Here is a 25,066-nt window from a genome sequence, read left to right as displayed (position 1 = left end):
TTGCATGTCTCTCACTGTAAGTCAAAAGCTAATGATTAGGCTTAGTGAAGGCATATGGAAAGCCAAGATGGGCTGAAAGCTAGACATCTTGCACAAAACAGTGGCCAAATTGTGAATGCAAAGGAAAAGTTCTTGAAGGAAATTAAAAGTGCTACTCCAGTGAACACACGAATGATAAGAAAGAGAAACAGCCTTATTGCTGATATGGAGAAAGCTTTAACAGTCTGGATAGAAGGTCAAACCAGCCACAACATTCCCTTAAGCCAACGCCTAATCCAGAGCAAGGTCCTAACTCTCTTCAGTTCTATGAAGGCTGAGAGAGGTGAGGAAGCTGCAGAAGAAAAGTCTGAAGCTGGCAGAGGTTGGTTCACGAGGTTCATGGAAAGAAGCCGCCTCTGTGACATAAAAGTGCAAGGTGAAGCAGCAAGTGCTGGTGGAGAAGCTTCAGCAAGTTGTGCAGAGGTGCCAGCTAAGATAACTAATGAAGGTGGTTACACTAAACAATAGATTTTCAATGTAGATGGAACAGCCTTCTATTGGAAGACACCATCTAGGACTTTCATAGCGAGAGAGGAAAAGTCAAGGCCTGGCTTCAAAGCTTCAAAGGACAAGCTGACTCTCTTGTTCAAAGCTAACACAGCTGGTGACTTTAAGGTGAAGGCAGTGCTCACTTACCATTCTGAGAACCCTAGAGCCCTTAAGACTTACGCTAAATCTACTCTGCTTGTTCTCTCTAAGTAGAACAGCAAAGCCTGGATGATTACACATCTGTCTACAACATGGTTTACTAGATATTTTAAGCCCACTGTTGAGACCCTACTGCTCAGGAAAAAAAAAAAAGGGTTCCTTTCAAAATATAACTGCTCGGGACTTCCCTGGTGGCATGGTGTTTAAGAATCTGCCTGCCAATGCAAGGGACATGGCTTCGATCCCTGGTCTGGGAAGATCCCACGTGCTGCGGAGCAACTAAACCCATGTGCCACAACCACTGAGCCTGCACTCTAGGGCCTGCGAGCCGCAATTACTGAAGCCTGTGCACCTAGAGCCTGTGCTCTGCAACAAGAGAAGCCACCGCAATGAGAAGCCTGTGCACCGCAAGGAAGAGTAGCCCCTGCTTGCCACAACTAGAGAAAAGCCCGCACACAGCAATGAAGACCCAACGCAGCCAATAAATAAATACATAAACAAACAAACAAATAAACAAACATATTACTGCTCATTGACAATGCACCTGGTCAACCAAGAGCTCTGATGGAGATGTAAGAGATTAATGTTGTTTTCATGCCGGCTAACACAACATCCATTCTGTGGCCCATGGATCAAGAAGGAATTTCAATTTTCAAGTCTTATTGTTTAAGAAATATTGACATTTTGTAAGGCTACAACTGCCATAGATTGTGATCCCTCTGATAGATCTGGGCAAAGTAAATTGAAACATTCTGGAAAGGATTCACCATTCTAGATGTCAATGAGAAAATTCATGATTCTTCGGAAAAGGTCAAAATATCAACATTAACAGGATTTTAGAAGAGGTTGATTCCAACTCTCAAGGATGATTTTGAGGGATTCAGACTTCAGTGGAGGAAGTAACTGCAGATGTGGTGGCAACAATAAGAGAACTGGAATTAGAAGTGGAGCCTGAAGATGGGACTGAACTGCTGCCACCCCATGATAAAACGTGAACGGGTGAGGAGCTGCTTCTTACAGATGAGCACAGGAAGCGGCTTCTTGAGCAGGAATCTAAACCTGGTGAAGATGCTATGAAGACTGTTGAAATGACAACAAAGGATTTAGAATATTGCATAAACTTAGTTGATAAAGCAGAGGCAGAGTTTTAAAATTGGATTGGATTGACTCCAATTTTGAAAGAAACTCTACTGTGGTAAAATGCTATCAAACAGCATTTCATGATACAGAGAAATCACTTGTGTAAGGAGGAGTCCATCAATGGGGTAAATTTCACTGTCATCTTATTTTAAGAAATTACCACAGCCATCCCAGCCTTCAGCAACCACCAGCTTGGTCAGCCAGCAGCCATCCACATTGAGGCAGGACCTTCCTCCAGCAAAAAAGATTACAACTCCCCGAAGACTCAGGTGATGCTTAGTATTTTTTAGCAATGAAGTACTCTTTTTAAAAATGTATTTATTTATTTTTTATTTATTTATTGGCTACATTGGGTCTTTGTTGCTACACGTATGCTTTCTCTAGTTGCGGTGAGCGGGGGCTACTCTTTGTTGTGGTGCACGGGCTTCTTATTGTGGTGGCTTCTCTTGTCACAGAGCATGGGCTCCAGGCACTCGGGCCTCAGTAGTTGTAGCACATGGGCTCAACAGTTGTGACTCGCAGGCTCTTGAGCACAGGCTCAGTAGTTGTGGTGCACAGGCTCAGTTGCTCTGCGGCACGTGGGATCCTCCTGGATCAGGGTACCCATGCCCCCTGCATCGACAGGCAGATTCTTAACCACTGTGACACCAAGGAAGCCCTAAAGTACTCTTTTTGAAATTTATTTATTTATTTATTTATTTATTTATTTATTATTGGCTGTGTTGGGTCTTCGTTGCTGCACTCGGGCTTTCTCTAGTTGTGGTGAGGGGGAAGGGGCTACTCTTCATTGTGGTGCATGGGCTCCCCATTGTGGTGGCTTCTCTCATTGCAGAGCACAGGTTCTAGGCACGTGGGCTTCAGTAGTTGTGGCACATGGGCTCAATAGTTGTGGCACACGGGTCCAGTTGCTCCATGGCATGTGGTATCTTCCTGAAGCAGGGATCGAACCCATGTCCCCTGCATTGGCAGGCGGATTCTCAACCACTGCACCACCTAGGAAGTCCCTAAAGTACTCTTAAATTAAGGTATGTACATTGTTTTTTTAGATGCTATTATACACCTAATAGACCACAGTACAGTGTAAACATAACTTTCAGATGCACTGAAACATCTAAAAATTTGTGTGACTTGCTTTGTTGAGATATTCACTTTACAGCAGTGGTCTGAAACCAAACCACAATATCTCAGGGGGTCTGCCTGCACAGAAAGAAAGCAGATTTGTCATTACTGGGGGCTAGAGGGAGGGGAGATTGGGGACTGAGTGCCTAATAAGTATGGGGTCTCCTTTTGGAGTGATGAAAATGTTCTGGAACTAAATAATGGTGGTTGCACAACAGTGTGCTACATGACATTGAATCGTACACTGTAAAATGGTCAAAATGGTAAATTGCATGTTATGTATATGTAGCTACAATTTTAAAGTAATGGGGAAAGTAAGAAGAGCCCTTGAAAGACCTAAAACACACTGCCTCCGCCTTGATACCCCTTTCAGCACAGCACTAGATCCCGGCACAAAGGTCACGGCCAGCTTGTGTGGGACTAACCCTCCTGAGGGACGCAAAGGCCAAGGGGAAGGAGGGTGGGCTGGGGGAAGAAGGCAGGTCACCCAGACAGCAGCGGCAGGACCTCAGAGACTCCTCCCTCTCGGACACCTGCCTCGCACCTGCACTGGAGATGTAACAGTCAGGTTCCTGGATTCCCTCGTGGGGAAGGAGGGAGCCCCACTGCTCCAGGCAGAGCTACAGAACCAGGGAGTGTTATGTTTGATTTAGCTCCAATCTCAAAGGAGGAAAGTTCCATGACCTCTTCTACATCCACCGCTGCGGACCAGCAGGCTGCTTCTCCCATGGATTCCACAAGTTTGCTACAAACACCACCCCCACACTGTGCAAGCAGTTTAATGACAGCGACCCTCGAAGGTGAAGAGCAATCTCTTGGCCTCCTGGCAGCTCAGGCTGGTGGCTCCCAGGAGCCCTGAGACTCTCCCTCCTCCCCCAGCTGCCCCCCTCCCTCAGCCTAGAGCTCCCTGCCCCCACCAACACGTTCTGGGAAAGCGACCGTGGCATCAGATAAATGGATAAAGAAAAGGCTCCCAGGTCAGAAGGAAACAAGATGACAATGCTAAGTCAATGTTCGAATTCCCGCTCCAAGGCACCTCCCCTATTTAACTCCCTTCCCAGCAAGGAACTGCCAAGACCAGCTCTCTGTTCTCCAGATACGAGAAGGAGTTCTCTGTTCCAATCAATACTAAATAATAGTCCTAAATAATAAACAACTCAGTGGAACTGTCCACGGCTGCCAACACTAAGTCCTATCACTCCTAATTTGAAAAACACATTTAACCAGCTTCTATTAAATCTACCTGCTCAACTGTCATGAATATGCAAAATAGAACACCTGGTTTCCTTAAAGCGGAGGATAAGGAGAGAGAGTATTTTCACGGTACATTTGACAACATATTTTTATTTTAATGATACTAACAAGGTATGACCTCACCTATTTTATGTAACCCAGTGGTCTGCATGATCTATGTGAAAGCCCAGCAGGATTAATAATCTGGTGCTCACCGCTCTTCTGCCCCTTCTGATACCGACCAGGGTTCCTGGCCCCCTTAATCAATAGAAATTGACTAGGGGCTGGACAGGAAATTCAGGCCAGGCTTTATTGGGGCCCCTGCTACAGCAGAGGGGAGTGAGAACAAACAACAGGTTCCCTTGCTCACTCGCTCCCGGAGGAGGGGGGAGAGCTTGCTCTTTAAATGGGGTGAGGGTAGGGGTGTGTCCAGGAGTCGGGCTGGAGGGGTGGCTTAGGTGGCCTGCCCACCCTTCAGGTGGTGTTGAGTGCAGGGGACATGCGGAGAACCTTGTCCCACCCCCCCCCCCCTTCAGAGGTAGCAGTTGGTTTTGTTGGTCTCTTTGTATCTTGTGCAGAATTGGCCCCAACTGCACGTGCACAGTTATTTTTAGTCCCTTATCGTTGCTTTGTATTTTGTTGCTCGAGGAGATGCTTGTCCAGGTGCAAGCTCTGTAGCAAAGGGTCCCAGGTCCCAGCCTGTCTCACCTCCACCCCTGCCAAGGTGGGATCATGTTTGTTATGGGACGTGACCACAGAAAGAGAAAAGGGAAGGTGCCCCCTTCTCACTCAGGACATGGTTGTCCTACTCATGGGTCATTTTAATCCTGAATATTCTGAAACCCTCCAGAGATGTGCAGACCCACTACTGTGTGACCGCACACACCAGTGTCCACAGGCCCAGATGGGTGTGATCAGCTCATCTCTCCTGTGGCTCCACCAAAGTCGTTCTGATGGACCCAGAATATTTCGTTTGTTTGTAAGATATGGGTTACATGGGCTCAGACTGGCTTAATTTGGTTTTAGAAGATTCAAATTGGCTCAAGCCAATTAATGGGAAAGAAGCCTTTTCTTTCCTTTTTTTATTATGGTAAATATATAGAAAATAAAATGCATCATTTTAATCATTTTTAAGCAGACAATTAAGTGGCATTAAGTGCGTCCACACTGTTGTACGATCATCACCCTCATCCGGCCACAGGACTTTTCAGCATCCCCAAGGGAAGCTCTGTCCCCATGAAACACTAACCCCCATTCCCCCTCCCCCACCCCTGGCAACCACCAGCCCACTTCCGTCTCTATGGATTTAATTAATCTAGGCACCTCACTTAGGTGGAATGATACAGGATGTGTCTTTTTGTGACTGGATAATTTCACTCAGCACAGTGACCTCAAGGTTCATCTCTGTTGTAGCGGGTGTCAGCATTTCCTTCCTTTTCATGGATGAACAATATTGCATTGTATATAAAAATATTTTTTTGGAATTTGAGCATTATAACTGTGGCACAGAAGACAAATCAATCTTTCCACAAATACTGAAAAAATTACCAGGCTGTGATCTCGGAACATGGGCCAAACAGCCCATGCTTTAGGTGACTTAGAATCCTCCGACCTAATTTATTCTATTCATTTTTCTCGGCATTTAAAAGGGGGTTGGAGATTAATTATTAATAAGATATTAGGCAAGAAAAACCTTGGGCAGCAATTCCACTTCATAGCAACTCCTGTGATTTGCAAATTCAAGGCAGCAAGAAGAGCCCTGACCCTCCACTACTCTTGTGTCTGGAGCAGGTTTTGAGGACTGCTGAATGACTAGACTATCCCTCCTTTCCTGAAATTAACATTCATACTTCTAAAAGTGACCAGCATGCTATCTTTTATATTTTGGGTCCCCATGAATGAATAAATGAATGAATGAATGAATGCAGAAGGGAATAGATCACAGTAAGGAAGAACATCTATTTTCAATGACTAGAGAAGGAAGAAGCAGCAGAAGTGGCCAGAGAAACCCAGAAGCACCCGGAGATCTGACTTGGGTATGGGGTGGTCTGGGTCTGAGCTCTTTTGAGGAAGACACTTGGGTGGGTGAGTCTTTGTCAATGCACACCCGTCCACAGCCAGAAACACAGAGGCTCTGGGAGTTAAGGTTTGGACCAGAGGTCTCCCAGCCCGCACCAAGGGCTGCTTTGAGGGGAAGTGGAAGACCCAAGTCCAAGTGGGAAGGGTCAGAGGAGGGGCAGGGCTGCACCAGAAGTCAGAGTGGGCCAACAGGTCCCAGAGGCAGAATCACAGGTTGTTTGCAAGTGTTTAGGCCAATGAAGAGGAGGACTGGCCAAGGAGGGTTAAACAGGCAACCCCCCAAACAGCAAGCTCTCTCCAACCTCACATGGTGTCCCGAGCACTGTCCTGAGCACCAGCCCCTCATCCAAAGTCTAGCTCAAGCTCGCTGACCTGCTGGCCGGACTGTGCCCAGCGCAGGACAGGTGGCCAACCGTGGGGCAGACCGCCAGTGCATCAGCACCAAGGACAGCACACGGCCAACTCAGTAACGGTCTCTTAAGAGGACCGTCTGCTCCCTGTTGAAACCAACCGGAGGAGCCGGGCAATGTGATTCTGCAAGCCCAGATCTGAGCATCCTTCACCTCCAGTAACCTGGGCCTTGGCTTGGTCTCAGGTGGAGAGACCAGCTTCCCTTCTGTAAAGGCTGATTGTGGTCTTGGCAGGGTCTGGAGTCTACCCTCGGCCCTGGGGTGCCATCCTGTGCCACACCCCCTTCTCAGCCTTTCTGAGCTGTGCTTAGTTTTCCTGAGCTGTCCATGGTACTCTCTGATGTAGGGTTGGGAGCTATTCTTGGTTAGCCTACCATTCACAGTGCCGTGTCTTTTTTAGTAACTGATTAGCATTGACCGCAATCTGAGTGCTTTGGGGTGCAAACCCCATGACTGCCATCGCCACGCTGTTCCATCTCAAAATCCCGTGCTCCGCAGTGTGGTCTTTCTCCCTGAACAGCGGTTGTTGCTATATACTCTCCCACGGAGCCCTGCACTTCCAGGGGAATGTCATGTGACTGACCGATCTTGCCGGATGTGCCTCGATCCCCGGCACATGTGGGGGATGGTGACGGCGCTGCAGGGGCCTGAGGACAGGAGATGCAGGTGGGCCAATGCCCTGCCTCAGCCCCCACCCACCTTTCTTTTCCCCCGAAACCTGCCCTAAGACACACACTGCTGGTAAAGCAGTGCAATTCGAGTCAAAGCAATGCAATCTCAGCTCCACACGTGGCGGGCACCCTCTCCCTGCTGGCACCTCCTCATGTCCCTCCCTGCCTTCCCTTATAGACGCTGCCCACCCACCCCTGTGCTCCCACACGGTAGCCCCTGCCCCTGCCATCCACCAGAGATACTCAGGGCCCTCTCGGTTTCCTATCCTCCTGATGGCCCTGCTCTGTCCCTCTCATTGCCACCCTCAATCCCGTCCTTCACCTTCCACTTGTCCTCTTTCAGGGCTCTGGCCCCACCACAGTCCCAGACCCCACTGCATGCTAAGGACGCGCGTGACCGTGTTCAGCCTGCCTGGTCAGCTTTGACTTCCCAAAGCTCCTCTCAAAGTCCCAGGGCCTCTCTTCTCATCACCCATGTGGGAGACCGGCCCCAGGAAGTCTGCCTGGGACTCGTGGGCTGGGCGGGGGGTCTCTGCTGAGCGCCCAGCCCTACCTGCACAGATGGGGAGTCTCTGCGTGTCTGTCTCCCTCTAGAATGAGCTTCTTGATGTAGGCTTAAGTCGCTTTCATCTCTGCACCCCCAGGGCCTGGCACATCGCAAATGCGATTTGCATGGGCCGCATGAGAGGGCTCACAGACGCCAGCAAGCCCAGGAGATCGGGAGTGGCCTGGAGGGGGAGAGGCAGCTTTGAAGGCGTGAGAGTGAAGTTCAGAAACTCCAGGTGAAGGAGGGAGCCTCGGACGGCATTTGGAATTAGTGGTCTGGAGCCTAGCTCATCTGCCTGGAAAGTGGGGTTCTTAGCTAATTTTCAATTCAAAATTGAGTGTGAGAAAATCAGGGCATCCTTGGAGATTTGTGGCTGCCACCCTGACCCCCCAGATCAGGGACTCCAGAGCAAAAGGGGGCTGAGGGTGCCACCAAGAGGATGTGAGAACCAACCCCTAAGAAACCCCTGGAGGGGAGAGGGGACACTTGAGGAAGGTGTGCAGAGAGGGGACAGTATGAAGGCACCTGGGGAGCTGCCCTGCCCCGCCCCACCTGTCACCCTCGCCCATCAGGCCCCACCCATTTCCACACTGTCCCTGGCCAGTCCCAGGACTCCTCTCATCCTGCCTCACCCTGTGGGCTTCGTTCCTCCCTTGATGTAGCCCCAGATATGGGGACATCATCTTGCTCACTGGTGTCCCCAGCCCTGCCCAGCATGGCCTGAACTGTGCGCAGGGCCTCACCTGACTGCCCCCCCCCCCACCTCCTGAAATTCCCATGGATATAACACCCTCATCGGTCATCCTCAGGGTGAGTGCTCCACGCCCCTTACCAGCCATCATCAGAACTGATCCCATCAACTCCACCCCCACAGCCCCAGGTACCATGGCCCAAATGTTCTGGAACCGTGAGCTGGTGCAGCAGAGTGGGGTCCGGGCTTCCTGGTTCTGACATCTGTGCTCTTAAGTACTATCCCCTGCTCTCTTGAGGCTGGAGGTGGGGGGCGGGGAGCAGGGAAGGAACTTTCTAGATTACTGTTAGTGGAGGGGTTTGATGTGATTTTCCCAAACAATAAAGACAGTGTTTTAGAAGCCCTGCTTTAACTAGATTTTAAGAGCCTTGATGCAATCCCAGATTCCTGCCAGATGAACTGCTCCATGAAAATAACAGCCACTTCTGGTCATGTGCTGTCAAGAGGCTTCATAAAAATCAAATCAGGGTGCTGACTTGGCAAATGGGCCCAGAGAAATCAAGTTTAGGAGCTTGGGCAGATCAAGCAAGTGGCTTAGGATGCCAAGGCCTGGATTTCGTTTTCCAGGGTGCTCCCGGGAATTAGTGCCAGCAGGTACACTGGGCAGGGAGGAGGCTGCGAGGGGCACAGGAGCCTGGGGACCCTCCTGTGCACCCTCCCCACAAGCAAAGGGACGTCCAGGACTGATGCCCGAGCGGGCAGGCAGAGGAGTGGGGGCAGCTGCAGAATCGGAGCAGAGTTGCAGGAAGGAAAAGGCCAGCTATGCTCCATGGAGGCCTGGGGGGTGGTAAGGACCTTCCCCTCTCCGGCCATGCCCCTGTGCCCCCTGAAAAGCCTTGTCCTCAGCACCTGCCTGAGGGCTCTTTCTCCAGCTCCATCCTACCTGTGGGCCAGGTCTCAGCAGACTGCTCCCACCTGGGCACCATGAAAACACCAGGGCCCCTTGCACACCTGCTCTCACCTGGGCACCAGCGACCCTGGGATGCTCTTCTCTCGGCCTCTCAGGGTCAGGGATCCTCTACAAAAAGCAGGTGCTCATACCTGCTTCATATGCCAATCCCAGGGCACAGGTGAGCCCAGAGGGAGCATCAAGGTGCCACTGCCCCCACCCCACCAGGCAGACTGAGGTTGCCCAAGCCCCTAGCATCCCCCCCTCCCTGCTTGGTGCCAACATTCCTGCCACCATCTCCAAAGGTTCTGCATGAAGCAAGTCTTGACTGAATGCCAATCACAGCAAAGGCGTCCGTACAGAGAACACTCGTGCGTGTGATGTGGCCTCGGGGCCCTGGATCACACCACCCCGACTGCTGTATTAAGTTGACTATAATGTATTGATCTTTCTTTTTTTCTATGGTCAAAGGGCTCTTTCTAGAAAGCACCGGCTGGGCTGAAAATAAACAGAAATCATGAAAACCCCAAAGAATCAAAACACGCCTTTGGTTTGCCCTCCAGACTTGTGGGGCTGCTTCACGTGGTCAGCCAGGGGAGGCTGCAGCCCTAGGAATCTCCAAAGCCCAGAGGGTGGAGAGTCTCTGAAAGGAGAAGTTCAGGCACAGAGCTCGTGTTTCCGGAGCACCTGATCTCATGATGGCTGTCACAGGCGAATCCTTGCTAAACACAGATGCACAGCAGGGACCACAAGAGCCTGTCACCCTGGGCACCCCACAGACCCACGGAACCACGATCTTTAGTGCTGGACAAACATGGTCTTACAGTGCTCCCAGGAGCGTGGGGGCACCCCTCTTCACAGGAGGTGACCTAGGACTTGCCAGCTCCCCCAAGCTCATCCCTGGAGCTGTGACACCAGCCTGGGTGGGGTCCTCCCTCCACACTCCGGGCCTCGCTGCCACAGGGCACAGGACCACCCAGGCAGGTGCAGAAATGGCTATTCCATCTGGATATTCAATATGAATCTGGTTGGACCCAACTCATGCATCATTTAATTGCTATATGTAAAAAAAATTCAATATTTCATGTCAATGAAGCTCAATAAAATTTTTAAAAATGCCCCATGAATAATCTCTACTTGACTGATTTGATCTATGGCCTGAGCCTTCATGAAGTCAGGATGTTGGGACAATTTTACAGACTGAGGTCTTGTGTCCACTGGTCACCTCACTGGTACCAGGACATGCACCGGAAACAACAGAGCCCCTCAGGCCCTCATAATACCAAGTAAACAGACGACAGAGCAGAGGAAGCTCACTTACACTCACCCCCTCACCGAGCTTGGCATCACCTCTTCTAGAGTTCCCCAGGTGCGAGCTTTGCCCTAACAAATTGTTCACCCCTCACGCTGTGTAACCGTGAGTGTGCTACTAAGACCCCAGAAGGGTCTCAGACCCCACAAACCCCTGAGACCCCACACAGGTCTCAACAGCCTCATCTGTAAAATGGGAATAACCCTAGTCCCTACCTCTTCCGGTTGCTGTAAGATTCACCAAGATCATACACGTAAAGCTCTAACATGGTGCTGGCAGTCACTCTACACTGCTGTCACCTCCACTATCACCCAGGGACTTTCCACAAATGGCAAAACAAGAAACATTAAATCCTCAGAAGCCATGGGTCCCACTGGTGACAGAGGTGACAGCTTTCCCATCATCGGCATTGTGGGTTGATGGTGACCCTCCTGGGACTGAGTCATATGGGGATAGGTCTTGGGGCATCACATGGTCTGGCTCTGTGCCCCGAGGATGTGCATCTTCAGTTGGTGTTTTCCTGCAGTGAGAGAAAAGGGCTTGAGGCTCCAGAGCGTCTAGAGAGGCAGGTGGCGTAGGGCTGGTGTGTCCTCGTTGCTGGGAGTCAGGGATGAAGGCAGCACATGTGCGAGCTCAGAGGGGATCTCTGAGAAGGGGGAGGCTTTGCAGTAGAGTTCCTCAAACTCATCCGCCAATCTGCTACAGTCAGGTCTCCTTGTGCGTGGCCATTATGTTCTATAAAGTTGCCGTGAACCCTGAACGAGGGAATCCCGGACCACCGTTCCCTCCAGGGAAAATACAGGATGAGGCTCCCGTGAGCCTCTGGTCCCCAATACATGACCTCATTCTACATGTGTTTCTATTTAAAGACACCTTATTTACCATGTATTACTCACAAATAATTAATTATATCCAGTATTTATAATAAAACACTAGCTGAGAAGTGTTTCACATTTTCCCAACCCTGGATAAAAAGACTGTCAATTTTATTGGCTGTGGTTAAGGTTAGTGTATTCAGCGTTATAACACTACATTTCTTAGTGGGTGGTCATCTCACAAATCCACAAAATTATCCACTTCTCCACCCCTCCATCACACACTGTAGGTGTTACTCTAGCACTCTGTGGAGCAGCCCCAGGTACAGATTGGCAAATTCTTCTTCCTTTTTCTGAATGTACCATTTTGTTGACTTGTTAACATTGAACTCATGGCCAACAGCTCTGTCACTCACACCTGAATGAAACACCTGACACACGCGTTTTTTTCCAAAAGGCATGTCATAGCCTTCTCGTGCTTAGGAACACTAGACAGCACTTCAGCACTGCAGGTGGGGGTCATTCATTCTATCACCAGCGACAACCACACAAACACAAAAGACATGGCACTAAGAGGACCACGAAAAGGACACTTGTTCACAGTACAAGCTGAAACAAGAAGGCAGGGTGTCTCCTTGTTCAAACTCAGCTGGGAACTGGCGTGTTGAGTGACTCGCATTTTTTTGCCTGTCTGCGCATGTCTGCAAGGGACTGTGAAAGTGTCATGGGTATTGATTTTAAGGTTACAGATAAACTCTAGTGAGTAGGCAAATCCACAGACACGGAATCCATGAATAACAAGGATGAGGCACACCTTGGTTACGGAACACCTCTAAGGGAATGCGTTGGGAAATCCTGAGAGGCCGTCTGTCTCTTTGATTTGAACACTATTTTTAAATTTACTTATTTTTCTTGACGTATGGTTGATTTACCGTTGTGCTAATTTCAGGTGTACTGCAAAGTGATTCAGTTACATATATATTCTTTTTTCAGCTGCTTTCCCCATATAGGTTACTGCAAAATGAAAACTCTTAATGCTGGAATTCTACAATGCCATAGGGCAAAATATTTTCTTGCCTCTATTTCCCAAAATGTCCCAAATAAACATGCATTGATTTGAAAAAAAACTTTTCTTCCTGTAAAGACACTCACACACGGGTCTCCTCTGTTCTCCACAATCACACCCTGGCTTCCGGCAATGCCAAGTCCACCTCCTTCGGGTTCTCCAGACCCACCTTCCCCCATGCAGACCTCTCGGTCTCCTCAGAGCTGCACAGGGGCAGCTCTCCCTGCAAACCAGAGCCTTTTCGAAAGAAAACAGGCTAAAGAGAAACATCTGCAGCAAAAAAATAACATTTGTGGTGCGTGTGTAAAGTGCTGCTAGGAAGTGAAAAGGCATCGAGACCCCAAAAGATAAAGGGTACCAACCATTCATAGAAGAAAAGAAAACAATCAGACAAGAGGGTCAATGGGTAGAGGGTCAGCATTTGTGCACAGCCTGGGAATTTATCCTCAGGTCATAAACCCAGAGGAGGAAAACCTGCCTCTTACAAAGATGTCTGTACAGTCTTGTGTATAAAAGAAAATGCCTGCACGCTCCCTGGCAGGGTATGTACAGGCAAACAATTAGATGCCCCGTTGCCCGAACAGTCAAAGGTCAGGAAAAAGGATCATGAAAATGATATGACAACTCAGAGCAATATTTGCAAGATGTCAGATTTTAAAAGCGGGATGGTGGAATCACATCTGGACCATGATGGCAGCTGCAGACACTGTGTGTGCTCAGTGCCAGCGCCTGGGAAGGTGGGAATAACAGTCCCATTTCTAATTCTACTGTAATATTGTTGTCCATACAGTGACTAAGTGTCGTGCTATTCAGGACTACTCTTAAAAGCAGCCGTGTCATAACTTCTCGAGCTTTGAAACGAGGGGAAGAATGGAGGGATGCTACCTGTGCACTTTTCCTCCGACAGGAGTCCTCCAAGCATCGCTTTTCAAACCTGCATGTGGCATCTTGTTCAAGCACAGCCTTGACTAATAAGGATCTACTGTACAGCACAGGGAACTCTACTCAGTACTCTGTAATGACCTATACGGGAAAAGAAGCTAAAAAAGAGTGGATATATGTATGTGTATGGCTGACTCACTTTGCTGTACAGCAGAAATTAACACAACACTGTAAATCAATTATACTCCAAAATAATTTAATTAAAAAACAAAAACAAAAAAGAAGCCTTGGCATCATCACTCCTGAGCCGCCGGTGCTGCTGGGCCACGGATCACACTTTACAAAGCGACAAAGCACCGAAGTGGCCAGTGCCTCCCGTTTCTCCCTCAGGTGATTTCCACTGCAGCCTCCACTGTGTGGACAGCAGTGCAGGGGCCAGTGTGGGACTCAAGGGCACCCTCTGCACCTGTCGGGGGCCAGGCCTTTGCTGGCCACATGGCCTGGCTGTTCCTGAGTGAGAAGGGGCTTCCTTTTTAGAGAAAAAGTTTGTGGTCTGAAGCAAGGAATCGCCAAACTTCCCAGGGAACTTCCTTCTTCACACACACACACACACACACACACACACACACACGCCCCTTCTTCCAAGAGGGTTCCTATCACCAGCAATTTCAAAGAGTTCCTCCCCTGGATGGGCCACTCGGGTCTACAAGACGTGATGACCTAGCCAGGGCAGAGCCCTCAAAGGGAGCTCAGTTTCTTCGGGGGCCCCTGTCCTCCCTGAGCCAGAAACTGCCAGCCTCTCCCCTTGATGGAATTAACTTGCAAACGAATGCATGAAAAAAGCAGGAAAAGCTAGGCAATAATTAATCAGCGTAAATAGGCCTTTCCAGGGTCTCGGATGAGAGCGTGTGCTTCAAGGAGGCACTCTATTTGGGGAGAGAAGGTGCCTCCCCTTCCACCCAATGCCACGTCTCTGAAGAACAGACCTCCTCTGGGTCCCCACCTCTACCCACCCATACATTCCCAGCCTCCAACCCAAAGGGCTGCATTTTCACTCAAACTGGCATCTGGTCTGGTTCAAGTAAAGCCCAACATCAAGTCTTGTCCACTCCCCACCATGCTCTAGAGATCATTTCTCTTGACCAGAACCTTCTCAGGGCATCATTTTACCCGGCAAGGCTCAGCATGTCACCTGCCCCTCTTCGTCCATATCGACCCGTGGCACCATCGCCGTTGCTGGGTGGTGAGTCCAGCTCTGCTGAGACTGAAGAGGGACAGCGGTGCTATTCCCTAAAACCAAGACCTTGACCCCAGAGCCAGCGCTCTTGGGGGGGAGATGGGCTCCCCAACATCCACTAGTGCAACAGCAATTTCTTTACACCCCAAAGCCCCCAGCACACACAGAACTGCCTCGAATGACAGGAACACCCCGAAAGTGAAGTCAACTTAGGCTTTAACAATCTCTAAAAAAACCCAAAAGGCATAAAGGGAAGTTCCAGAAACCTAACAGTGAATCAATAGGACTTGTTGCCCAAATACAAGTTCTTACTATATATGCTTTTCAAATGCATAAACTCTTCTGGGAAAAAAATAATATTTAATGAAGGCTTTACAAAATATGAAATCAGTTCATTCTCATCTGTCCACAGAATTAGCCAAATAGAAGTTCCTTTACATGCATCTAATAATCACATCTTTTTATATACATGTAAGTTTTTTTTGAAAGGCATCTTTTCAAAAGTGTTTATTAGAATCCACACACTTACTTTGTTATAATTAAAAAAAAATACAGTTTCACCTAAAACCACTGGCCTCATTAGCATGCATCTCTTCTCCAAGACTTTGGCAAACTTTCAAATAATTATTTGCGAAATGCTTATTTACAGCTAATCATCCACCATGTCAAGGCCCCCGGGCATTCAGAGATGTGTCACCTGGTACAACCACCTCTGGTGAAATGCACTGAGGTCACTGCCCCCCGACACTAGGCTGCCCCCAACCACTGGCCGCAGCTGTCTGCACTCGCCAGCTGTCCCGCATCCTTGCCAAAGTCCTGCCAGCTGAAGAAACCACCTGGTGAGGGGCGACAGGCACAGGGACCACCCCCACACGAGCAGATCCAGGGCAAGCAGGCGAAGGACCCAACCTCTCCTGGGTGGGCTGGAGCGTCTCCTGGGAGCCCTGGTTGCCAATCAGCCTTCAACAAGATTTCCTTGGCATTTACTAAGGCATCTGATGGGTGGACGGGAGTGGCCGGGCCATCCACACGTAACTAAATGAATGGAGAGCTAGGCACGTGCTCTGATCTGCGGGCTACACCAGCACATTTGCTCTTGGGGCCCCTCCATCCCCTTCCCTGGGGACAGACAGAGTCCTACCTGCTCTTGGGGCCACTTTGGCCTCTCCTCCGGAGTCCTGGCCTTGGTCTTGAAGCTTCTCTGGGGGTCTGCGGGGTGCTTGGCCTCAGGAGGGAGATTCAGGGACCTGGGCCTGCCCTCGTGTCTGCTGGGGCCTCGGCTGGCCTCGGTGGGCGAGCAGGCCTCCACGGAGTCCCCAGGCCCCGGCTCAGGCCCCCGCAGCGGCGCGCGCTCGGGGCTGGCCTCGCCAGCGCTGGCGATGCTGCTCATGCTCAAGCTCATCTTGATCTCGGCCACGATCTGGTCGATGTCCTCCTCCTGGTCCTCCAGGTCCCCGTCCCCGCGCCTCGGGCAGTAGGGCGACACGCTGCCCGCGTTCCCGTTGGCCTCGGCGGGGTAATAGTCCTGGTAGCCCTCTTCGCCGGGACAGTAGTGGACTCCCTCTTCCTGGTCCTGGGTCTCCAGCACGGAGGCCTCGTCCTCAGGGACGGGGAGGTGGCCGTCCCGGTAGCCAGGGCTGCCCTGGTCTCCGTGGCCGTGCGGGGGCGGGCCTGCCGGGTCCGTCCACTCCTCCACCGCCTCCTGGCACTCGTCCGTCTCCAGGTGATGTGTGTCACGGGCCAGGTAGCCCTCCCCGTGGCAGTCCACACCCTGCAGGTAGCTGTCATCCTCGGGGCAGTAGCGGATGTAGTAGGTGATGCCTTCCTCCTCCTCGGGGAGGCCCTCGTCACAGTCCTCCTCCTCGGAGGTGTCGTTCACGTAGTCGGAGCCGGAGTCCCCGTCAGGGCTGTGGTCGTGGCCACCGTGCTCGGCGGGCGCGGGGCTCTCGGGCCGCAGGGCCGCCAGCTCCAGGCCCTGGGGCACATACTCCTCCGGGGGCAGCTCTGCGTCCTCGCTCTCAGGCTCCAGGCCCGGTCTCGCCCTGTGGTCCAGCATGCCGCTCGCCGTGCTCTGGCGCTGCCGGTGGGCCATGGTGGGCGCTCACGCGGCCATCGTCACCAGGGGGCAGGCACTGCAGGGAGGAAGGGGAAACGGGACCGTCAGAGCCCAGCCCAGCACAGCCAACCCGAGAAGCGCGCCCCTCTGGAGTGGCTCGCCCCAGCGACGAAACGCGCGTCTGTTCAGACAACGCGATGCCCCGCCTCCAGCTGGCGCATGTGTCAGGCCCAGTGCACGCCCCTGCCAAGAAGAGAGGAGGGCCCCAGGGCCGGAGGGACAGGAGGCCCTGGTGACCCCCAGCACGTCTGCTGCTTCCCCCCAACTCCCCGCTCACTCATGACTTCTCTCTCTTTTTTAAATTGAAGTATAATTGATGTACCACGTTGCTAGTTTCAGGTGTTCAGCAAAGTGACTCAGTTATACATATATATGTATATATAAGTACATATTCTTTTCAGGTCCTTTTCCATCATAGGTTATTACAAGGTATTGAATATAGCTCCCTGTGCTATACAGTAGGTCCCTGTTGAATGTCTGTTTTATATATAGTAGTGTGTATATATTAATCCCAAACTCCTAATTTATCCCTCCCCACCACTTTCCTCTTCGGTAGCCATAGTTTGTTTTCTATGTCTGTGAGCCTATTTCTGTTTTGTAAATAAGTTCATTTTTAGATACCACATACACGTGATATTATATGATATCTGTCTTTCTCTGATTTCTTTACTTCACTTAAATAGGATCATCTCTAGGTCCATCTATGTTGCTGCAAATGGCTTTATTTCATTCTTTTTTATGGCTGAGTAATATTTGTACCACAACTTCTTTATCCATTCATCTGTTGATGGACATTTAGGTTGCATCCATGTCTTGGCTGTTGTAAATGGTGCTGCTATGAACACTGAGGTGCATGTATCTTTTCAAATTATGGTTTTGTCTGGGTATATGCCCAGGAGTGGGACTGCTGGATCATATGGTACCTCTCTTTTTAGTTTTTTGAGGAACTTCCATACTGTTCTCCATAGTAGCTGCACCAACTTACATTCCCACCAACAAAATGTAGGAGGATTCCCTTTTCTCCACACCCTCTCCAGCATTTGTTATTTGTGGACTTTTTAATGATGGCCATTCTGAGAACTGTGAAGTAATACCTCGTTGTGGTTTTGATTTGCATTTCTCTGATAATTAGCAATGCTGAGCATCTTTTCATGTGCCTGTTGGCCGTCTCCTCACGACTTCTTGAAGATGCTCATTGAGTTGAGGAGCCCAGGTGACTAAGACAAAGTGTAAGATCAGGTTGTTTGTTCTCAAAAAGAAAAAGAGAAGCTTTCATTCCAAAGACATGATGAAGCCAATGAGGAGGTGCCCTATCCCTTCCAAGGTGAAATCTGCTGCCCCTTGAAGCCCATCTCAAGTCCCCCCACCCCCTGCGAGCTCATTCCCTGCTCCCCAGTGCACACAAGCCCCTTCTTCCTCCTCACTCCAAATAAAAGCAGTGACCAGATTTGCTGGGATTTGTCCAGGCCGAGCGCCACCCAGAGACACTGGACGTGAGCCCCAGCCTCACAGGCTCGACAGGGTAGGGGTCTAGGATGGGGCTGGGGGGACACCAGAGGGAGGACCACCAGGAGAAGGGGGACACACCAGAGGATGCCAAGGACACGGCTGCTGCTTATGGGATGTGCATCATAGTACCGCAGGGCACCGCAAAGATCCCATGGGCCCAATCTGGGGAGGTCCTATACCCCACTGCCCAGGACTCTGCATTTTATCCCACAAACCACGCATCATGGGACAATTTTCATCAGGCACGTGACACACAGGATTTTTCTTTTCAACCCCTTCAGGAGACACTGGGGGCAGGAGGCTGGAGGAAGGGAGACCAGTGGAAACACCCTTCCTGTCCTCTAGGGAAAGTGAGCCGTGTCTCCACAACACCACTAGACACTGAAAGATCCACAGCGCTACCCCAGAGCAGCCTACACGCTAGAGAGAGGTCCCACACCAGGAAAACCATCACTGAGATGCACCCTGCAGGGTCTGAACATCCTCTCGAGTCACCCCATCCCCAAACCCTGAAATTGATGGGCCCAATCTAGAGATCTGTTCCCAGGCAGGGGCAAGGCATCCTGTGTTCCCTGAAATACAAGTGATCAGAGGATGCACCAGGAGTACCGAGCATTGCTGTACAGCAGATTTCCCACATTCACAGAGGAGAGCCAACCACAAAGGATGTGCTACCTGCTGTAGGAATGATACAAGGCACTTGGCAACCACACTCTTTTGGACACAATCTCCGGGAAAAGCCTCCCTCAAAATGGCCCTTAAAGTGTGTGTTGAATGCGATGGCTAAAGTGTGACCAGATCCCTATGCCTTGGAAGCCAGGACGGCAGAGGGCCAATGGGGCTGGTGGTTACTCGCACATGGGTCCCTTTCCTTGCAGGGAGGGCGGCAGTAAACCATCTCTGAGCATGTCTGTATCTCCTCAGGGCCTGACACCAGGTACTCGCATCCTCGTCAAAGAACGAAACAAGGTACACAGTGCCTCTTACTATCTTAACTTTGAATTCTACAGTCCCTTGGGGGATAACATCTGTAGGCACACACAGGCTCTGTATATGCCAACACCTATATATAACAGCCTACAGGCCAATGTAAGACTCAAAGAGTAAAGTATATACCTTACAGTAACATAGAGCAGACCCTGATCCTATTAACGAGTTACTAAGTAATCTATAATTTTTTAATTTATTTTATTGAAGTACAGTTGATTTACAATGTTGTATTATTTTCTACTGTACAGCAAAGTGATTCACTTTTATATATGTATATACACATACATAGGTGTATGTATATATATACATACATTCCTTGTCATTTTCTTTCCCACTACGATTTATCACAGAATACTGAATATAGTTCCCTGTACTGTACAGTAGGTCCTTGTTGTTTACCCATTCTATACATAATAGTTTGCATCTGCTAATCCCAAACTCCCAATCCATCCCTCTTCTACCCCACTCCCCCTTTGTATGTTAAATACACAAGTCTGTTCTCTACGTCTGCGAGGCTATTTCTGTTTCACAGATAAGTTCATTTGTGTCATATTTTAGATTCCACGTGTAAGTGATATCATATGGTTTTTGTCTTTGTCTTTCTGGCTTCCTTCACTGAGTATGATAATCTCTAGATCCATCCACATTGCTGCAAATGGCATTATGTCATTCTTTTTTATGGCTGAGTAGCATTCCACTGTATATATGTACCATGTCTTCTTTATCCATTCATCTGTCGAGGGACATTTAGGTTGTTCCCGTGTCTTGGATATTGTGCACAGTGCTGCTGTGAACATAGGGGTGCCTGTATCTTTTAGAATTAAAGTTTAGAATTAGAATTAGAGTTTTGTCCAAGCAATCTATAATTTAAGGCTATCCCAGCCAAAATCTCGGTGGAATATTGGGAAAACTTTGACCCAATAATTCTTATGTTCATTGAGAAGAACAAACGTGAAAATAGCTTGGAAAAATCTAAAAAATGAGACTATGAAGAGAACTTGCCTTATCAAGCATTTCAATATACTCTAAATCATAGTAATTAAAATGGCATGGTAGTGTCACTGGTCAGACAGAAATGGTATGGATGAGAAAGTCCCCAAACAGACACACATTTACGTTAAGAATGTAGTCTCTAACGTGTAGGGTGACCAGCCATCCCAGTATTCTGGGATGGAATAGTTTCGCGGACACAGCACTTTCAGTGCTAAAACCAGGATGGCTGGTCACCCTAAGGCATGTGGAAAAGAATATCCTATTTGGTGCGGAGTATTGGGATACTTGGGCCGCATATTGGAATCACCTGGGGAGTCTTTACAAGCACTCATGCCTGACATTCCAAGTTCACTGATGTGAGCCGTGACCTGGCATCAAGGTTTTTAATGTGTAACAAAGTTTGAAACCCAGTCAGGTGACCATTTGGGAGGAAACTAAGCTGCTCCCTACCTTCCACATGAATGCTTCTTAGGCTAAATATTTCAAGATAATAAAGGGTTCCAGACGGTGGCCAGATCTGCCTGCTTCAAGGGGAGATGTCCGGCCCCTCTTATGGGAAATCTGCAGTTCTTGCAGCTGGGGATGGGGTGCACCTCACAGGCCCAGGGAATGTCAGAGAGAACACATTTCCTGTGGCTCCAGGGGGCATGCACGTTGTCCCTCGAAGAAGCAGATCTGGCCAAGGACAACCCACCTCTGTCCACTCTTAAAAAATAGACACTCCTGTGGGAAGTTGTTGTATAACAAAGGGAGTCCAACTCGAGGATGGAAGATGCCTTAGAGGACTGGGGCAGGGAGGGTGGCGGGGACTCGAGGTGGGGGAGTCAAGGAAGGGAGGGAATACGGGGATATGTGTATAAAAACAGATGATTGAACCTGGTGTAACCCCCCCCCAAAAAAAAATAAAAATAAAAACAACAACAAAAAACAAACAAACAACAACAAAAAACAAAAAACAAAAAAAAACAAAAAAAAAAATTAGACACTCCTTCCTTTTCTCACCTCAACAAAGAAATCCAGGTGGCCAACCCATTGCTGCCAGCTGGCTATAAAATCATCTCCCACTCTATTTTCTACTACCCAACAATGATGAAATTCTATACACACAATATTGGGTCTTTTCACTCAAGAAATATCTCCCCATTTATTCAAATTCTAAATGTCAACAGCACCGTAGGTTTCCTCATAGCTGGAGCCATCTCATAGGACACTGATTCTAAGATACATTAGTTTTTGTAGCCATGGGGAATGGATTTTCTCTGTCATATATACCTGACTATTGTCGGTACATTGAAAATAATCTCTACCGATTTTGTAAAAGCCCATTTTTAAATTCCAATAGTTTTAGTTGATAATTTTATTCTCTTTTCCAGCATTTTATCTCGCTGCACTGCCCTTCCACAGTTACATGACGGTGGTGCAAAGAGGCTCCCCTGACTTATTCCCAATTGTAATGAAAATGCCTTTATTTTTTAACCAGGGCTGGTCCAGGGTGAGGCAGGCACGGCAGTCGCCTCGTGTGTAAAATTTAACAGGGTGCCAAAAAACGCAGGAATCAACACAGATACAATTTTAATGCAACACTTTTTTAAAAAATAAATTTAGTTGTTTATTTATTCTTGGCTGTGTTGGGCCTTCGTTGCTGCACACGGGCTTTCTCTAGTTGCAGAGAGCGGGGGCTACTCTTCGTTGCGGTGCATGGGCCTCCCACTATAGTGGCTTCTCGTGTTGCGTGGGCTTCAGCAGTTGTGACATGTGGGCTCAACAGTTGTGGCTCACAGGCTCCAGAGCACAGGCTCAGTAGTTGTGGCGTACAAGCTTAGTTGCTCCACAGCATGTGGGATCCTCCCAGACCAGGGATGGAACCCGTATCCCCTGCACTGGCAGGTGGATTCTTAACCACTGTGCCACCAGGGAAGTCCCTGCAACACTTTAAAAAATCAAAATTAATGCAAAAAAATCCACGATGAACAAAGTATCAAAATTCTAAATAAAGACAAGATCGGTATGACTGATTTTTTTCTTCTTGCCTCAGGCTTCAACAGGGCTTGGCTGGCCCCTGTGAGTGACCTTGTTTTTTTTTAAAGTTTTCCCTATTAAATATGATGCTCTTGTTGGCTTTTCCAGAGCTTGATGGTGCAAACCATTCTCTCTTCCACGGATACAAATGGAAGGACCCGCAGCGGTCGCCGGAGTCTTTGAAGGGTCTGCAGAATAACGTCTAAAACCTACGGGGAGTCGCGGGAGGGAGGGAATATGGGGATATGTGTATAAATACAGCTGATTGACTTTGGTGTACCTCAAAAACTGGTACAAGAGTGTAAAGCAATTATATTCCAATAAAGAGCTTTAAAAAAATAAAATAATAATAAAACCTACGGGGGCACTTTTGGTGTAAGAAAAAGAGCCTCCTCTTAAAGATGAAGACAGAAGGTCTTGTTTAAATTCAGACCTCCATTTACTGTCAGGCCTTGGGCAAGATATTTAATGGAGGAATGGCCTCTCCCTCCTGGGAAATTGGAAATGATGGCCCTGCAGGGCCTGAAATGGGTTAAATAAGAGAGTAATCCACGCTGGCCCAACTTCCATGAATGCTTTTTTTTTTCCTACTACATACAGGGAGTTGAAGAACATTTTAAATGACATTTGAAGGGAGAGAATGCGGTAGAAACTCTGTTAAGTATTATTTAACAGCCACATAATATTTCCTAGCCGAATAGATGTTATCTTAACTCTTCCCCTATCGAACACATGAACTGTGTTTTATTTTTGTATAATAAACAATGTCTTTTTAAAAAATTATTTATTTATTTATTTTTATTTTTGGCTGCATCAGGACTTAGTTGCGGCACGTAGGCTTCTCTCTAGTTGTGGCGCGCAGGCTCCAGGGTGCATGGACTCTGTAGTTTGTGGCACACAGGCTCTCCAGCTGAGGCTCGCGAGCTCAGTAGCTGTGGCACTTGGGCTCAGTAGCTCTGCAGCATGTGAGATCTTAGTTCCCCGACCAGGGATTGAACCCTCCATTCCCTGCATTGCAGGACGGATTCTTTATCACTGGACCATCAGGGAAGTCCCAATAAATAATGTCTTGATGTTTCCCTAAGGATATGCTCTAGACCTTTTTCCTTTCTCCAGGGCTTTTACTTAGGACCCTTTAAAACTTTTCTTTTTTCAACCCAAGGTCCAGGTTGTCAGAAAAGGCCCAGGAGGAGTATGGCCAGGAGAGTGTTCACCACTCCTACCATGGTGGCCATAGGCAAACATATTGAGGGCCTCTGCTTCTTTTTATATATATATATATATATATATATATATATTAATTTTATTGAAGTATAGTTGATTTACAATCTGTGTTCATTTCTGGTGTACAGCAAAGTGACTCAGTTATACATATATATACATTCTTTTTTACATTCTTTTCCATTATGGTTTATCACAGGATATTGAATGTAATTCCCTGTGCTATACAGTAGGACCTTGTTGTTTATCCTTCCTACATATAATGGTTTACCTCTGTTAATCCCAAACTCTCCCCCACCCCCTCCCTCTTGGCAACCACAAGTCTGTTCTCTATGTCTGCAAGTCTGTTTCTGTTTCGTGAATAAGTTTATTTGCGTCATATTTTAGATTCCACATATAAGTGATGTCATATGATATTTGTCTTTGTCTGATTTATTTACTTCACTTAGTATGATAATCTCTAGGTCCAACCATGTTGCTGCAAATGGTATTGTTTTGCTCTTTTTCATGGCTGAGTAATATATCATTGTATATATGTTCCGCATCTTTATCCATTCCTCTGTTGATGGACAGTTAGGTTGTTTCCATGTCTTGGCTATTGTGAATAGTGCTGCTTTGAACACAGGGATGCATGTTTCTTTTTGAATTATAATCTTATCTGGATATATGCCTAGGATTGGGATTGCAGGATCACATGACAACTCTATTTTTAATTTTTTGAGGAACTTCCATAGTGGCTGCACCAAGTTACATTCCCTTGAGGTCCTCTGCTTCTGATTAATCATATTAAGATAAATCCTTCAGAAAAGACCACCTGGAAAGCAATTCAATAGTTCAGGAGAAGCACAATTATCTGCTATGCATCCAAGGAAATGAGGACCTGTGTCCAGACTCGATTAATTCTAGAACAGTCCACGAATCAATAAAAATGCAGCCCACTGCTCTCCTCCTAGAACATCCTCACAAGATATGGGAAATAAAGGCTCACTGTCAACAATAAAGGGCTCCACTGTCCTTATTCTAAGCCATGTTTTTCTTTTGCAAGAGGAAACAGCATTAGCCAGCTCTTAGAAGAACTGGAAAGACAGCAGACCAAGATGAAACATAGTGATGCAGGGGCCACAACACAGGATGGGTGAAAATGCTACTGTACAAATGAGCTATAGACTCAGCCAAACTGTCACTGCCCTCGATCTTGTTCTCAGTTGGGTCTCCCATGTTGTAAAGATAATATTCTCTTATTCTTTCCAAATAGAACACAGTTGCTTTGACTACACACAATATGGGTTTAAACAGTCCTGGAGTGTACTTGTACAATCAGCTCAAGCATCCCAGACAAGTCCTTGAATAAGGACCTTGCTACAAGATCACAGACAACCA

At 48.3% G+C, this 25,066-nt stretch overlaps 1 protein-coding gene across 2 annotated transcripts in view; it reads right to left on the bottom strand.

The window, feature by feature from the left end:
* The window catches only part of APBA2 (amyloid beta precursor protein binding family A member 2), a 248,017-nt gene that overhangs the window by 54,828 nt on the left and 168,123 nt on the right, over positions 1–25,066 (bottom strand). Inside the window, exon 3 of one of the 2 annotated variants that reach the window (XM_057722046.1) lies at positions 15,980–16,970. In XM_057722046.1, the coding sequence (XP_057578029.1) occupies positions 15,980–16,930 (951 nt within the window). In that variant the 5' untranslated portion in view covers positions 16,931–16,970. Of the gene's footprint in view, positions 1–15,979; positions 16,971–25,066 lie in introns of those variants that run through there. The other variant, XM_057722047.1, reaches the window with a different exon arrangement.

The sequence above is a fragment of the Hippopotamus amphibius genome, chromosome 2, assembly GCF_030028045.1.
Source record: "Hippopotamus amphibius kiboko isolate mHipAmp2 chromosome 2, mHipAmp2.hap2, whole genome shotgun sequence".
Lineage (NCBI taxonomy): Eukaryota > Metazoa > Chordata > Mammalia > Artiodactyla > Hippopotamidae > Hippopotamus > Hippopotamus amphibius.
This window is presented reverse-complemented; position numbering and strand designations above follow the sequence as displayed.